At 38.7% G+C, this 14,984-nt stretch overlaps 2 protein-coding genes across 2 annotated transcripts in view; both read right to left on the bottom strand.

Annotated features, from left to right (window-relative positions):
* LOC120222055 (zinc finger protein 595-like) overlaps positions 1-14,984 on the bottom strand; it is a 202,455-nt gene that overhangs the window by 13,846 nt on the left and 173,625 nt on the right. The window lies entirely within an intron of this gene.
* On the bottom strand, positions 4,079-6,069 carry LOC120222059 (zinc finger protein 675-like). Its single transcript, XM_039219744.1, is given in 2 exon segments — positions 4,079-4,857; positions 4,859-6,069. Coding segments are annotated over 2 exon segments (813 nt in total). The 5' UTR covers positions 5,602-6,069; the 3' UTR covers positions 4,079-4,787.

A 14,984-nucleotide genomic window follows, 5' to 3' on the forward strand; every position in this document is an offset into this window, starting at 1 on the left:
AACTCACTGTCTCCCTCTCTCTCTCTCTCTCTCTCAAAATAAGTAAATAAATAAACATTAAAAATATCAGATTACATTAGAAACAAACTTTAAAAAAATGAAATAAAACAAAAATATATGAAAACAAATAAAAATGAAAATACTAAAATCCACACCGTTTGGGATGCAGCAAAGTCAGTCCTAAGAGGAAACTACATTGGAATTCAGGCCTATTTCAAGAAATTAGAAAAGGCGCAAATACAAAATCTAACAGTACACCACAAGGAACTACAAGCAAAGCAGCAAGAACACCCCAAACCCAGCAGAAGAGTAATAATAAAGATCAGGTCATAAATAAATAATATAGAATCCAAAAAACAGTTAAACAGATCAATGAAATCAAGACTTGATTTTTTGAATAAATAAAATTGACAAACCTCTACCCAGGCTTCTCAAAAAGAAAAGAGAGAGCACCCAAATAGACAAAATCACGAAAGAAAATGAATTTATTACAACCAATCTCTCAGAAATACAAGCAATTATCAGGGAATACCATGAAAAATTAGATACCAACAAACTGGACAACCTAGAAGAAATGGACAATTCCTAAACACACACACTACCAAAATTCAAATGGAAAGAGATAGAAAATCTGAACAGACCCATAACTAGTGAAGAAATTGAATCAGTTATCAAAAATCTCCCAACAAATAAGAACCCTGAGGCAGATGGCTTCCCTGGGGAATTCTACCAGACATTTAAATCAAAGTTAATACCCATTCATCTCAAATTCGTCCAAAAAATAGAAATGGAAGGAAAACTTTCGTACTCATTCTACAAAGCCAGCATTACTTTGATTCCCAAGCCAGATGGAGACCTAGCAACAACAACAACAACAACAACAACAAAAAAGAAAGAAAAGAAAAAGAAAAAAAGAAAAGAACTACAGGCCACTATCCCTGATGAATACAGATGCAGAAATCCTCAACAAGATACTAGCAAATCTAATTCAACCGCATATGAAAAGAATTATTCACCATGATCAAGTTGGATTCATTCCTGGGCTAAAGGGCTGGTTCAATATTCGCAAATAAATGTGATACATCACATTAACAAAAGAAAAGATAAAAACCATATGATCCTGTCGATAGATGCAGAAAAAGCTTTTGACAAAATACAGCATCCTTTCCTAATAAAGACCCTGGAGAAAGTCGGGATAGAAGGAACCTACTTAAACATCATAAAAGCCATTTATGAAAAGCCCATCATCCTCAACGGTGAAAAACTGAGATTTTCCTCTGAGATCAGGAACACGACAGGGGTTTCCACTCTCATGACTGTTGTTTAACATAGTGCTGGAAGTCCTAGCATCAGCCATCAGACAACAAAAGGAAATAAAAGGCATAAGAATTGGCAAAGATGAAGTCAAACTTTCATTTTTCCCAGATGACATGATACTCTACGTGGAAAACCTGACAGATGCTACCAAAAGTCTGCTAGAACTGACACATGAATTGAATAAAGTTGCAGGGTACAAAACCAATGTAGAGAAATCAGTGGCATTCTTATATACCAATAATGAAACAACAGAAAGAGAAATAAAAAAACTGATCCCATTCACAATTGCACAAAAAAACCATAAAATACCTAGGAATAAACCTAACCAAAGTTGTAAAAATCTGTAGGCTGAAAACTGTAGAAAACTTATGAAGCAAATTGAGGAAGACACAAAGAAATGGAAAAACATACCTTGCTCATGGATCAGAAGAAAAAATATTGTTAAAATGTGATTACTACCCAAAGCCATCTACACATTCAGTGCAATCCCAATCAAAATAGCACCAGCATTCTTCTTAAAACTAGAATTAAAATTGTATGAAACTACAAAACACCCCAAATAGCCAAAGTAATATTGAAGAAAACCAAAATGGGAGGCATCACAATCCCAGAATTTAGCCTCTATTACAAAGCTGTAATCATCCAGACAGTATGATATTGGCACAACAGACACATAGACCAATAGAATAGAGAACCCAGAATTGGACCCACAAATGTATGGCAAATTAATCTTTGACAAAGCAGGAAAGAGTATCCAATGAGAAAAAAAGCCTTTTTAACAGATGGTGCTGGGAGAACTGGACAGCAATGTGCAAAAGAATGAAACTAGACCACTTTCTTACACCATACACAAAAATAAACTCAAAATGGTTGAAGGACCTGAATGTGAGACAGGAAACATCAAAACCCTGGAGAGAAAGCAGGAAACAACCTCCTTGACCTCAGCCGCAGCCATTTCTTCCTCGACACATTTCCAAAGGCAAGGGAATTAAAAGCAAAAATGAACTATTGGGACCTCATCAACATAAAAAGCTTCTGCACGTCAAAGGAAACAATAAAACTAATAGGCAACTGACAGAATGGGAAGATAGTTGCAAATGACATGTCAGATAAAGGGCTAGTATCCAAAATCTATGAAGAACTCCCCAAACTCCACACACGAAAAAGACAATTAATCCAGTGAAGAAATAGGCAGAAGACATGAACAGACACTTCTCCAAAGAGGACATCCAGATGGCCAACGGACACATGAAACGATGCTCAGCATCCCTCCTCATCAGGGAAATACAAATCAAAACCACACTGAGATACCACCTCACGCCAGTCAGAGTGGCTAAAATGAGCACATCAGAGAACTCTAGATGCTGGCGAGGATGTGGAGAAACGGGCACCCTCCTGCACTGTTGGTGGGAATGTAAACTGGTACAGACCCTCTGGAACAGTGTGGAGGTTCCTCAAAAAATTAATAGAACTCCCCTGTGACCTAGCAATAGCACTGCTAGGAATTTACCCAAGGGATACAGGAGTGCTGATGCATAGGGGCACATGTACCCCGAATGTTCATAGCAGCACTCTCCACAATAGCCAAATCATGGAAATAGCCTAAATGTCCATCAATTGACGAATGGATCAAGATGTGGTTTATCTATACAATGGAATACTCCATGGCAATGAGAAAGAATGAAATCTGGCCATTTGTAGCAACGTGGATGGAACTCGAAGGTGTTATGTTAAGTGAAATAAGTCAGGCAGAGAAAGACAGAAACCATATGTTTTTACTTATAAGTGGAACAGGAGAAACTTAACAGAGGACCCTGGAGAAGGGAAAGGGAAAAAAATAGTTGGGGAGAGGGAGGGAGGCAAACTACAAGAGACTCTTAAATACTTATAACTGAGGGTTGATGGGAGTGGGGGAGGAGGGGGGTGATGGGCATGGAGGACGGCACTTGGTCTGAGCACTGGGTGTTATATGGATACCAACTTGACAAAGTATATTCAAAAAAATCCTAGGGAAGAAGCAGCATAAGACTGTAGGATGAAATGAAAATTCATCATGATTTGAGCATCTTTGTTATTGGCCTAAAGTAGAAGCATAATAAAAACTGTTTAAAGCATAAACAATTTGTATATACAATTTTACCCCACTTTGGGGAAGAGTTAGCTATCCCCTTTCTGGTTGTGTGAAGATTTCATTTCACTCACATAACTGACCTTTCCTCCTTCTAACTATTGCTGTAATGAAGACACATCACTGTTTTACTGCACTACCACCTCTTTATCTTTAAAGACCAATTGGCGAGTTATCTTATTTATAACATCCAAGATTTTATTTTAATACAGGGAGAAAAATGATCTTCTGAACACCTATTTCATGGTAACTTACATCAATGTTATAACCACAAATAGCATCTGAATTAGTTTTCCTTTATATATTATGTGTCATGTCCTTCATCTTCCATAGTAAATTACAGGAGTCACACCTAGGGAGGACATGTCATACCTTTGATGCAGAAACAATCAGCCACATAATTTCTGAAGGAATGAATTTCAGAAGGAAATTGAATAAAAATACATTAATATTTAGTAATCATGTCAGGATGGATTTGAAGGGGAGAGAACCATTTCTTAACTCTTAAAAATGTTTAATTTTTGAGAGATAGAGAGACAAACAGAGTGCTAGTGGGGAGATAAAGAGTGAGAGGGAGACACGGAATCTGAAGCAACCTCCAGGGTCTGAGCATGAAGCCTGACATGGGGCTTGAATTCATGACCTGGGAGATCATGACCTGAGCCGAAGTTAGACACAACAAACTGATCCACCAAGGTCTCCCAAAAAAACTCAGAATGAAATTAGTTATATTTATGCAATAATTCATCCACTTAATCTTTTGAAGCATAATACCATATACATTTTGAAAAGTGTTTAACTTTGTATTATTCCTTATAATAAATATTTTGATGCAATATCTGAATAGTGACTGACATACTGCTCTTTCTCTGACTTTTGTGATGACTTTTGATGTTCAATTAAATACTTTTCTAAGTATTTATAGCTTTCAAATTACTTTTATAGACTCCCTGGTATCTCCTAAAGTGTACATTAAATATGAAGACTTTCCTTATTTTGTTTGTAGGGCTTATATCTAGCGTGCACGTTGAAATATTAAGGATTGAGTTCTGGTTAAAGGCTGTGCAACTTTCTCTGTAATTTAGGGTTTTGATCCTGAAAGACAATAAGGATACTGACCAAGTTGTGAGTTTCAGCTAATATGCTGGGCACATTCTTTCCTTTGTATGTTTCTCCTCAGTCTGAAATCTGTGATACTGAGTAAAGGTTGAGCAGTCCTAAAAATTTTACCACATTCTATACATTTTTCAGTCTTTTCCTCCAGTATAAATTCTTTGATACAGAATGAAGCTTAACCTGGAATAAAGGTATTCCCACATTCCTTAGATTGGTAAGGTTTCTCTCAAGCATCAATTCTGTGCCATTGAATAAGATTCCGGTGTTGGGTAAAGATCTTCCCACATTCTTCACATTGGTTTCTCTCCAGTATGACTTCTGTAGTGCTCACTGAGGTTTGAGTACTGCCTAAAGGCTTTGCCACATTGTTGACATTGATAAGGTGTCTCTCCAGTATGGATTTTCTGATGTTGAATAAGGGTTGACTGCTGTCTAAAGACCTTGCCACATTCTTTACATTCGTAAGGTTTCTCTCCAGTGTGGATTCTCTGATGTATAATAAGGGGTGAGGACTGGGTAAAGGCCTTGCCACATTCTTTACATTCGTAAGGTTTCTCTCCAGTGTGAATTCTCTTATGTACAATAAGGTTTGAGGGGTGGGTAAAGGCCTTGCCACATTCTTTACATTGGTAAGGTTTCTCTCCAGCATGAACTTTATGATGTCCAATAAAGTATGAGTGCCAGTTAAAGGACTTGCCACTTTCTTGACATTTGTAAAGTTTTTCTCCATTAACGATTCGCCTATGTGTTTTACCACATTCTTCACATTTGTAAAGTTTCTTGCCAGTATGCATTCGCTGATGTGGAATTAATCTTGAGGGCCACTTAAAGGCTTTGCCACATTCCTTACAAATGTAACCTTTCTGACCACTATGGATTGTTTTATTTATAGATAGTTTTGATGAATGACTAAACATGTTCCCAGGTTTATTACATATGTTATGTTTTTTTCCCACATGAATCCTCTGATGGTCACCAACATTGGAGGACTGGTTAAGAATTTTCCCACATTCTTTATATTTATTTAGGTTCTCTCTCATATGTATTCTCTTATGTAAAATAAGTTTGGAGCTTTGATAAAAGACTTCCCTACATTTATTGCATTCATAATGGCTCTCTGGAGAATGAGTCCTCAGACATTTATTAATGTTTGAACCCTGGTTAAATATTTTCTCAGATTTACTGCACTGACCAATTCTGTTTTCACTGAAAATCTTGTGTTTACCTTCTAAGGTTGACTGCTCAGTGAAGTACCCGCCAAATGGATACCACTTACCACTTTTTTCTTCATATTTAAATCTCTGATTTTCAGAAATATTTGACTGAGAGCTCAATGCAATCCTATTGTCAAAATGGTACAAATAATTATTTTCAGCATGTACTTGGTCACCTGGATTTTCTACATTTTTGTTCTGCAAATATGTATGTTTGACTGTTTGATTTGAGCCTTTGACTATAGAAATACATTGCTTTCCAGAAGTGGTGGACTTTGAAAAGGTGGTTTTCCAAAATGTTTTATATCCTTCACTATTGTGGGTGATGAAAATCTTCCTATGGGCTGTTGCCTCCATTTCGATATGTGCTTCATGGCATCTCTGATGCCTTTCACCCACCCCAACACTGTTCCAGTATATTAAGTTTCCATTCGCAAGGGCACTATGTATGTATCTATCCACTGACACTCTTTGGAAAATAGTTTCCATGCACCTCTTTGGAAGGAGGCTCTGGGTATCGTTTGAAGATATACCTGAAAGGTAACGAAAGTAACATCATTCCAATTTCTACTATCAGATGAATACAATTAAAATTTCTTATACACAAAACTAAAATTAGACAACTTCAACCTCTGGAAAAAGGAGCCATTAGTTTTTCTACTTTACTCAATATATCTTAATTTAACCCAAGGATTCTATTTATAAAGTGATTGTTGGCCTATTTTACAACTTTGATGGTGTTTATTTATTCAGAAATGAAAAGTTTTGGGGGACCTCAGTGGCTCAGAGCGTTAAGCATCTGACTTCACTACAGCTCAGGTTGTCACTTGTGGCTTGTGAGTTCCAGCTCGGCATCCCGCTCTGCCCTGATAGTGTGGTGCCTGCCTGGAATTCTCTCTCTTTAAACATAATCTTAAAAAAATTAAAAAAAGGGAAAAGTTTTTATTTCCTTAATTCTAACGAATGGATTATACCCTTAAATTCTGTGTAATAGGAGGGATCTATACATTTTTAAATGTCTTTAAGTGCTTCATTCATAAAAGTTTTCATTAGAGCTTCCCACGGTTGATTTTATGAATATTTTTCATAATTTTACTGTTCATGAAGACATGCCAATAATTCAAAATGTTGCTTTTCTCATGGGAACACCTTCACAGTTTATAATTATAGCTACAGGGGTGGGAGGCAAGATGGCAGAGAAATAGGGAGCTCTGTACTTTTAGCCCACCTACATTTCTCAAAGAAGGGATGAAGACATAGGACACTGAACCACAAGAGTCTGGCAGGATGAGACAGAGTCCACAAAGAAGACAGCTTCATAGGTGCATGATTGAGAACTGGGGAAGACAAAAACAGACCGGGACCTGGAGGCAGAGGGGAAGAAGCCCTCTCCACAGAGAGACGAGGGAAAGAGAAAGAGTTGGCTGAAACTGCTCATAGCACTGTCCCTGGAGAAGAGAAAACCCTCAGACCTGACAGAGAGGGATCCTATGATCCCATGTCTAACCACAGGGCATTCAGAGAGTGATCCTAACTCTAGCTGTTGTGCTGTCTTTGGGCTGGGTGCCCCAGTCCCAGCCAGCACCAGGAGAAACTACTCCCCTGCTCCCACTACTCGACCCACAGCTAGGAAGCGGCCCATCCTGTGGGATTACATTTCAGGTGGTAGCAATAACGCATACGGACTACGATCTGAAAACGAGGCAGGGCTTGGGGCACAGAACACGGCCCACCTTGGTTACACCTATGGCAAAGAGAGATTGGACCCAAAAGAGTGATTTGCAACATTTGGTTCGAGAAGGGACTGGGGCATTGCCATTTTTCTCCCCAAAACTGCCAGGTGGGACCTCAGAGAGTGGCCCACTGACCTGCAGTGGAGGGGAGACCTGCCTACACCCAACCACACCCATCCATGATGGAGAGCTGCCCCCCCCCCCCCATTTTTTCCTGGAGCCTGGGGAAAGACCAACATTGATGCATTGCCGTGATTAACTCTAGACCAATTCTTGCTATTCAGATATATTTGCCCTTATCTCATTCTTATATCACCCCTCCCCTGGACTGGGCACTCTGGTCATTGGTTTGGTTTAACATTCACATTTAATCCACTCTCTTGATCCATATTCTACACCTCTGTCATTACCTTCCTTTTCCTCTCTCTCTCTCTGGAATAATCAGACTGTATAGTTTCTTTGGATAACATTATCTTCATTTCTTTCTCCTCACCTCCTAACATATTCTCCTCTTTCCCTCTCTCTAAGTAAAACCTTTTAGTCTCTCTGCCTTTTCAATGTTCAATTTCACTTTCTCCCCACCTGTCATTTCTCTCTTTGGATATTCTCTACATCAGCACTGCCTACACCTTGCTCTTCCTTTGTAGTTGGGATTTCTGGTTTTATGCTTTTAAGCTATCCTTTGTCTTCTGTTGTTTTTGTTTGTTGTTTTTTCCCCTTTCAGTTTGCTTGTTTGTTTAATTGGTCTGTGCATTTCTGTGCTTTTGTTCCCTGTGTGTTTGTCTGTTTTCCTTTGCAGGGCTACCTCAAGAAACAAGCCAAAGTACACATGGTGGAGAGTCCCAAATATCACTATGAGTAGGGAAATAAAATAACCAAAGGCACAACGAGAGACCAAGGGACACCATCAGAAGAACACTTCCTGAACAGACAGGACATGGACAGTCAATGAGTCTCTCTTAATATAGCAGAACTCACAGGTACAGAGCACATAACAAGCTTTTAAGACTGACAAGAGATATAAAGCTAGGCAAAATGACAAAACGGATGAACTCTCCTCTAAAGAAATTCCAGGAAGAAATGACAGCTAAAGAATTGGTCAAAACAGATATAAGCAATGTAACTGGACAAGAATTTAGAACAATAATCATAAAATTAATCGCTAGGTATGAAAATGGCATAGAAGACACCAGAGAAGCTACTGCTACAAAGACTATGGACCTTAAAAATAGTGGTGATGAATTAAAAAATGCTATAAATCAGATACATAATAAAACGAAGGCATCCACTGCACGTATTGAAGAGGCAGAGAGGAGAATAGGTGAATTAGAAGACACAATTATAGAAAAAGAAAGATAACTTGATCCAGGAGCACAAAAGGAGAATTCGAGAACTGAGAGATACAATCAAATGGAACAATATCCTTATCATAGGAATTCCACAAGAAAAGAGAGAAAAAGGGTACTTGAACAAATTATAGCTGAGAAATTCCCCAATATGGGGATCCAAGAAGGACAGAGAACTCCCCTCAGACATAACTTGAATTAATCTTCTGCATGACATATCATAGTGAAACTGACAAAATATAAGGACAAAGAGAGAATTCTGAAACCAGCTAGGGATAAAAGGGCCCTAACATACAAAGGGAAACCTATGAGTGGTGACAGACCTATCTACTGAAACTTGACAGGCCAGAAAGGAACAGCAGGAAATCTACAATGTGATTAACAGAAAAATATGCAGGCTAGAATCCTCTATCCAGCAAGCCTGTCATTCATAATAGAAGGAGATATAAAGGTTTTCCCAAATAAACAAAAATTGAAAGATTTCATCACCACTAAATGAGCCCTACGGGACATTCTAAGGAGGACTCTGTGAGGGAACTGTTGCAAGGATCACAAGGTACCAGAGTCACCACTACAAGCACAAATCTTACGGAGAACAAAATGATCCTAAACACGTATTTTTTAATAATAACACTGAAGGTAAATGGACTAAATGCTTCAATCAAAAGACATAGGGTATCAGGATGGATACAAAAACAAGATCCATCTATTTGCTGTCTACAAGAGACTATTTTAGAACTGAGGACACCTTCAGATTAAAAGTAAGGGGATGGAGAAATACCTATCATGCTACTGGAAGTCAAAAGAAAGCTGGAGTAGCTATACTTAAATCGGACAAACTGGACTTTAAAGTAAACGCAGGAACAAGGGATGAAGAAGGGCATTATATAATAATTACAGGGTCTATCCATCAGGAAGAGCTAACAATTATAAACATCTATGCACTTAATATTGGGAAGCACCCAAAAACATAAAACAATCACAAACAGAAACAATCTTATGGATAAGAATGAGCTAACACCAGGGGAATTTAATACTGCACTTACAACAATGAATAGATCAACTAGACAGAAAATCACTAAAGAAACAATGGACCTGAATGACACATTGCACCACATGGATTTGACAGATATATTTAGAACTCTACATCCTGAGGCTATGGAATTCACTTTGTTCTCAAGTGCACATGGCACATTCTCCAAGATGGATCACATACTGGGTCATAAAGCAGCCCTCAAGAAATATAAAAGAATTCAGATCATACCATGCACCCTTTCAGATCAAAATGCTATGAAACTTGAAATCAATCACAGGAAGAAGTCTGGAAAACCTCCAAAAACATGGAGGTTAAAGAACACTCTGCTAAACAACGAACGGGCCAATCAGGCAATTAGAGAAGAACTTAAAAAATATATGGAAACGAATGAAAATGAAAATACAATAATCCAAACTCTTTAGGATGTGGAAAAGGCAGTCCTAAGAGGAAAATACATCGCACTCTAGGCCTATTTCAAGAAATTAGAAAAAGCACAAATACAAAATCTAACAGCACACACAAGGAACTAGAAGCAGAGCAGCAAGAACAACCCAAACCCAGCATAAGAAGAGAAATAATAAAGATCAGGGCAGAAATAAACAATATAGAATTCCCCCCCCCAAAAAAAACCCCACAGTTTAACAGATCAATGAAACCAAGAGTTGTTTTTTTGAAAAAATAAACAAAATGATAAACCTCTAGGCCGGCTCTCAAAAAGAAAAGAGAAAGCACCCAAATAGAGAAAATGATGAATGAAAATGGATTTATTACAACCAATCCCTCAGAGATACAAGCAATTATTAGGGAATAATACAAAAAATTATATGCCAACCAACTGGACAACCTAGAAGAAATGGAAAAATTCCTAAACACACAAGCACTACCAAAATTCAAATGTGAAGAGATAGAAAATCTGAACAGACCCATAACTAGTGAAGAAATTGAATCAGTTATCAAAAATCTCCCAAATAAGAACCCTGGGCCAGATTGATTCCCTGGGGAATTCTACCAGACATTTAAATCAAAGTTAATACCCATTCATCTCAAACTGGTCCAAAAAATAGAAATGGAAGGAAAACTTTTGGGGTCAATCTACAAAGCCAGCATCACTTTGATTCCCAAACCAGAGATCCAGCAAAAAAAGATAACTACAGGCCAATATCTCTGATGAATACAGATGCAAAAGTCCTCAACAAAATAGTTGCAAAATAGCAAATCTAATTCAACAGCATATAAAAAGAATTATCCACCATGATCAAGTGAGATTCATTATGTGTTACAGGGCTGGTTCAATATTGGCAAATCAAGCAATGTGATACATCACATTAAAAAAAGAAAAGATAAAAAATCATATGTCCTGTTGATAGATGCAGAAAAAGCATTTGGCAAAATACAGCATCGCTTCTTAATAAAGACCCTCGAGAAAGTCGGGATAGAAGGAACTTACTTAAACATCATGAAGGCCATCTATGAGAAGCCCTCAGCTAACATCATCCTCAATGGGGAAAAAGAGAGATTTCCCCCTGAGATCAGGAACACGACAGGGATGTCCACTCTCACCACTGTGGTTTAACATAGTGCTGGAAGTCCTAGCATCAGCCATCAGACAACAAAAGGAAATCAAAGGCATCAGAATTCGCAAAGAAGTCAAACTTTCATTTTTCACAGATGACATGATACTCTACATGGAAAACCAACAGACTACAGCAGAAGCCTACTAGAACTGATCCATGAATTCAGCAAAGTTGCAGGGTACAAAATCAATGTACAGAAATCGGTTGCATTTTTGGGGCACCTGGGTGGCTCATTTGGTTGAGCATCCGACTTCGGCTCAGGTCATGATCTCACGGTTCATGGGTTCGAGCCCCGCATCGGGCTCTGTGCTGACAGCTCAGAGCCTGGAGCCTGTTTCAGATTCTGTGTCTCCCTCTCTCTCTGACCCTCCCCTACTCATGCTGTCTTTCTTTCCAGAAATAAATTTTAAAAAACATTAAAAAAAATCGGTTGCATTTTTATACACCAATAATGAAGCAACAGAAAGAGAAATCAAGAAACTGATCCCATGCACAACTGCACAAAAAACCATAAAATACCTAGGAATAAACCTAACCAAAGATGTAAAAGATCTGTATGATGAAAACTATAGAAAACTTATGAAGGAAATTGAAAAAGACACAAAGAAATGGAAAAACACTCCATGTTCACGGATCAGAAGAATAAATATTGTTAAAATGTCATTACTACCCAAAGCCATCTACACATTCGATGCAATCCCAATCAAAATAGCACCAACATTCTTCTCAAAACTAGAACAAATTATCCTAAAATTTGTATGGAACCACAAAAGACCCTGAATAGCCAAAGTAATGAAGAAGAAAACCAAAACGGGAGTCATCACCATCCCAGACTTTAGCCTCTACTACAAAGCTGTCATCATCAAGACACTATGGTATTGGCACAAAAACAGATACATAGACCAATGGAATAGAAAAACAGAACTCAGAATTGGACCCAAAAATGTACAGCCAACTAATCTTTGACAAAGCAGGAAAGAATATCCAATGGAAAAAAGACAGCCTCTTTCACAGATGGTGCTGGGAGAACTGGACAACATGCAGAAGAATGAAACTACATCATTTTCTCACACCATACACAAAATAAACTCAAAATGGATAAAGGACCTGAACGTGAGACAAGAAACCATCAAAACCCTAGAGGAGAAAGTAGGAAGCAACCTCCTTTACCTCAACCGCAGCAATTTCTTACTTGACACATCCCCAAAGGCAAGGGAATCAAGAGCTAAAATAAACTACTGGGACCTCATCAAGATAAAAAGCTTCTGCACATCAAAGGAAACAATCAATAAAACTAACAGTCAAACAACAGAATGGGAAAAGATAGTTGCAAATGACATATCAGATAAAGGGCTAGTATTCAAAACCTATAAGGAACTCACCAAACTCCACACCCGAAAAACAAACAATCCAGTGAAGAAATGGGCAGAAGTCATGAACAGTTTTCAGAAGAGGACATCCAGATGGACGACAGACACATGAAACGATCCTCTGCATCACTCATCATCAGGGAAATACAAATCAAACCACACTGAGATACCACCTCATGCTGGTCAGAGTGGCTAAAAAGAACAAATCAGGAGACTATAGATGCTAGCAAGGATATGGAGAAACGGGCACCCTCCTACACTGTTAGTGGGAACGTAAACTGGTGCAGCCCTTCTGGAAAACAGTGTGGAGGTTCCTCAAAACATTAACAATAGAACTCCCCTACGATCCAGCAATAGCACAGCTAGGAATTTACCTAAAGGATACAGGAGTACTGATGCATAGGGGCACATGTAACCGCAATGTTCATAGCAGCACTTTCAACAAGAGCCAAATCATGAAAAGACCCTAAATGTCCATCAACTGATGAGTGCATCAAGAAGATGTGGTTTGTCTATACAATGGAATACTACATGACAATGTGAAAGAATGAAATCTGGCCATGCGTAGCACCGTTTATGGAACTCGAGGGTGTTATGCTGAGCGAAATAAGTCAGGCAGAGAAGGACAGATACCATATGTTTTCACTTATAAGTAGAACGGTAGAAACTTAACAGAGGACCATGGGGGAGGAGAAGGGGAAAAAATAGTTGGGGAGAAGGAGAGAGGCAAACCATCAGACACTCTTTTTATTTTTTATTTTTTTAATTTATTTCTAGGAGAGAGAGAGAGAGAGACAGCGTGAGCAGGGGAGGGTCAGAGAGAGAGGGAGTCACAGACTCTGAAACAGGCTCAAGGCTCTGAGCTGGCAGTCAGCACAAAGCCCGACGCGGGGCTCGAACCCACGAACCGCGAGATCATGACCTAAGCGAAAGTCGGACGCTTAACCGACAAAGCCACCCAGGCGCCCCCATCAGAGACTCTTGAATACTGAGAACAACCTGAGGGCTGATGGAGATGGAGGAGAGGGGAAAAGGGATGATGGGCATGGAGGAGGGCACTTGTTGGGATGAGCACTGGGTGTTATATGGAAACCAACTTGACAATAAACTATAAAAGAAGAGAATAAATAAAGAAAAAGAAAAAGAAAAAAATAAAATTACAGCTCAGGGTGCTTGGGTGGCTCAGTCAATAAGGGTCTGACTTTGGCTCAAGTAATAGTCTCAAGGTTCCTGAGTTAGAGCCCTGCTTCAGGCTCTGTGCTTTGTGCATCAAGCTCAGAGCCTGGAACCTGCCCCAGATTCTATGTCTCCCTTTCTTTGTAACCTTCCCCTGCTTGTGCTCTCTGGCATGATCTATCTCAAAAATAAATAAGCATATTAAAAAATTTTAAATTATATATATATATATAATATGTATACAAACACACACACAGGAGCACCTGGGTGCCTCAGTCAGTTAAGAGTCTATCTCTATTTCAATTCAGGTTATGATCTCACTCTTCCTGAGTTGGGACCCTGAATCAGGGTCTGTGCTGTCAATGCAACCCTGCTTGGGACTCTCTCTCTTTCTCCTTCCCCAGCTTGTGCTATCTGTCCAAGTAAATAAGCTTTAATGTAAAATTATAGTAGGTTTCATTAAAATAATTCATCGTGGGGCGCCTGGGTGGCTTAGTCGGTTAAGCGTCCGACTTTCGCTTAGGTCATGATCTCGCGGTTCGTGGGTTCAAGCCCCGCGTCGGGCTCTGTGCTGACTGCCAGCTCGGAGCCTGGAGCCTGCTTCGGATTCTGTGTCTCCCTCTCTCTCCGACCCTCCCCTGCTCACGCTGTCTCTCTCTCTCTCCTAGAAATAAATAAAACATTAAAAAAATTTTTTTTAAATAATAATTCATCGGTATTTATATAGAATTTTTGGGGTTATATTTTGTCTCATTCTGGTTTTATAATTTCATAATAATATGCTTCTTTTTGTATGAGACTTTCCATAGCATTATTTAGGTTTTGTTTTTACCTGTGTATTTTGTTATAGAGTGACAATTTTCAGCCCATTATGTTTTTGGACATTGTGAGTGTAACTCAAATATGAATCAGCTTTATGCCCTATGCCAATAAAATAATCTATTTGTAGAAATATTACCCTTGTATACTTTGTG

This window comes from Hyaena hyaena, unplaced genomic scaffold, assembly GCF_003009895.1.
Source record: "Hyaena hyaena isolate Hyena2069 unplaced genomic scaffold, ASM300989v1 scaffold_838, whole genome shotgun sequence".
Lineage (NCBI taxonomy): Eukaryota > Metazoa > Chordata > Mammalia > Carnivora > Hyaenidae > Hyaena > Hyaena hyaena.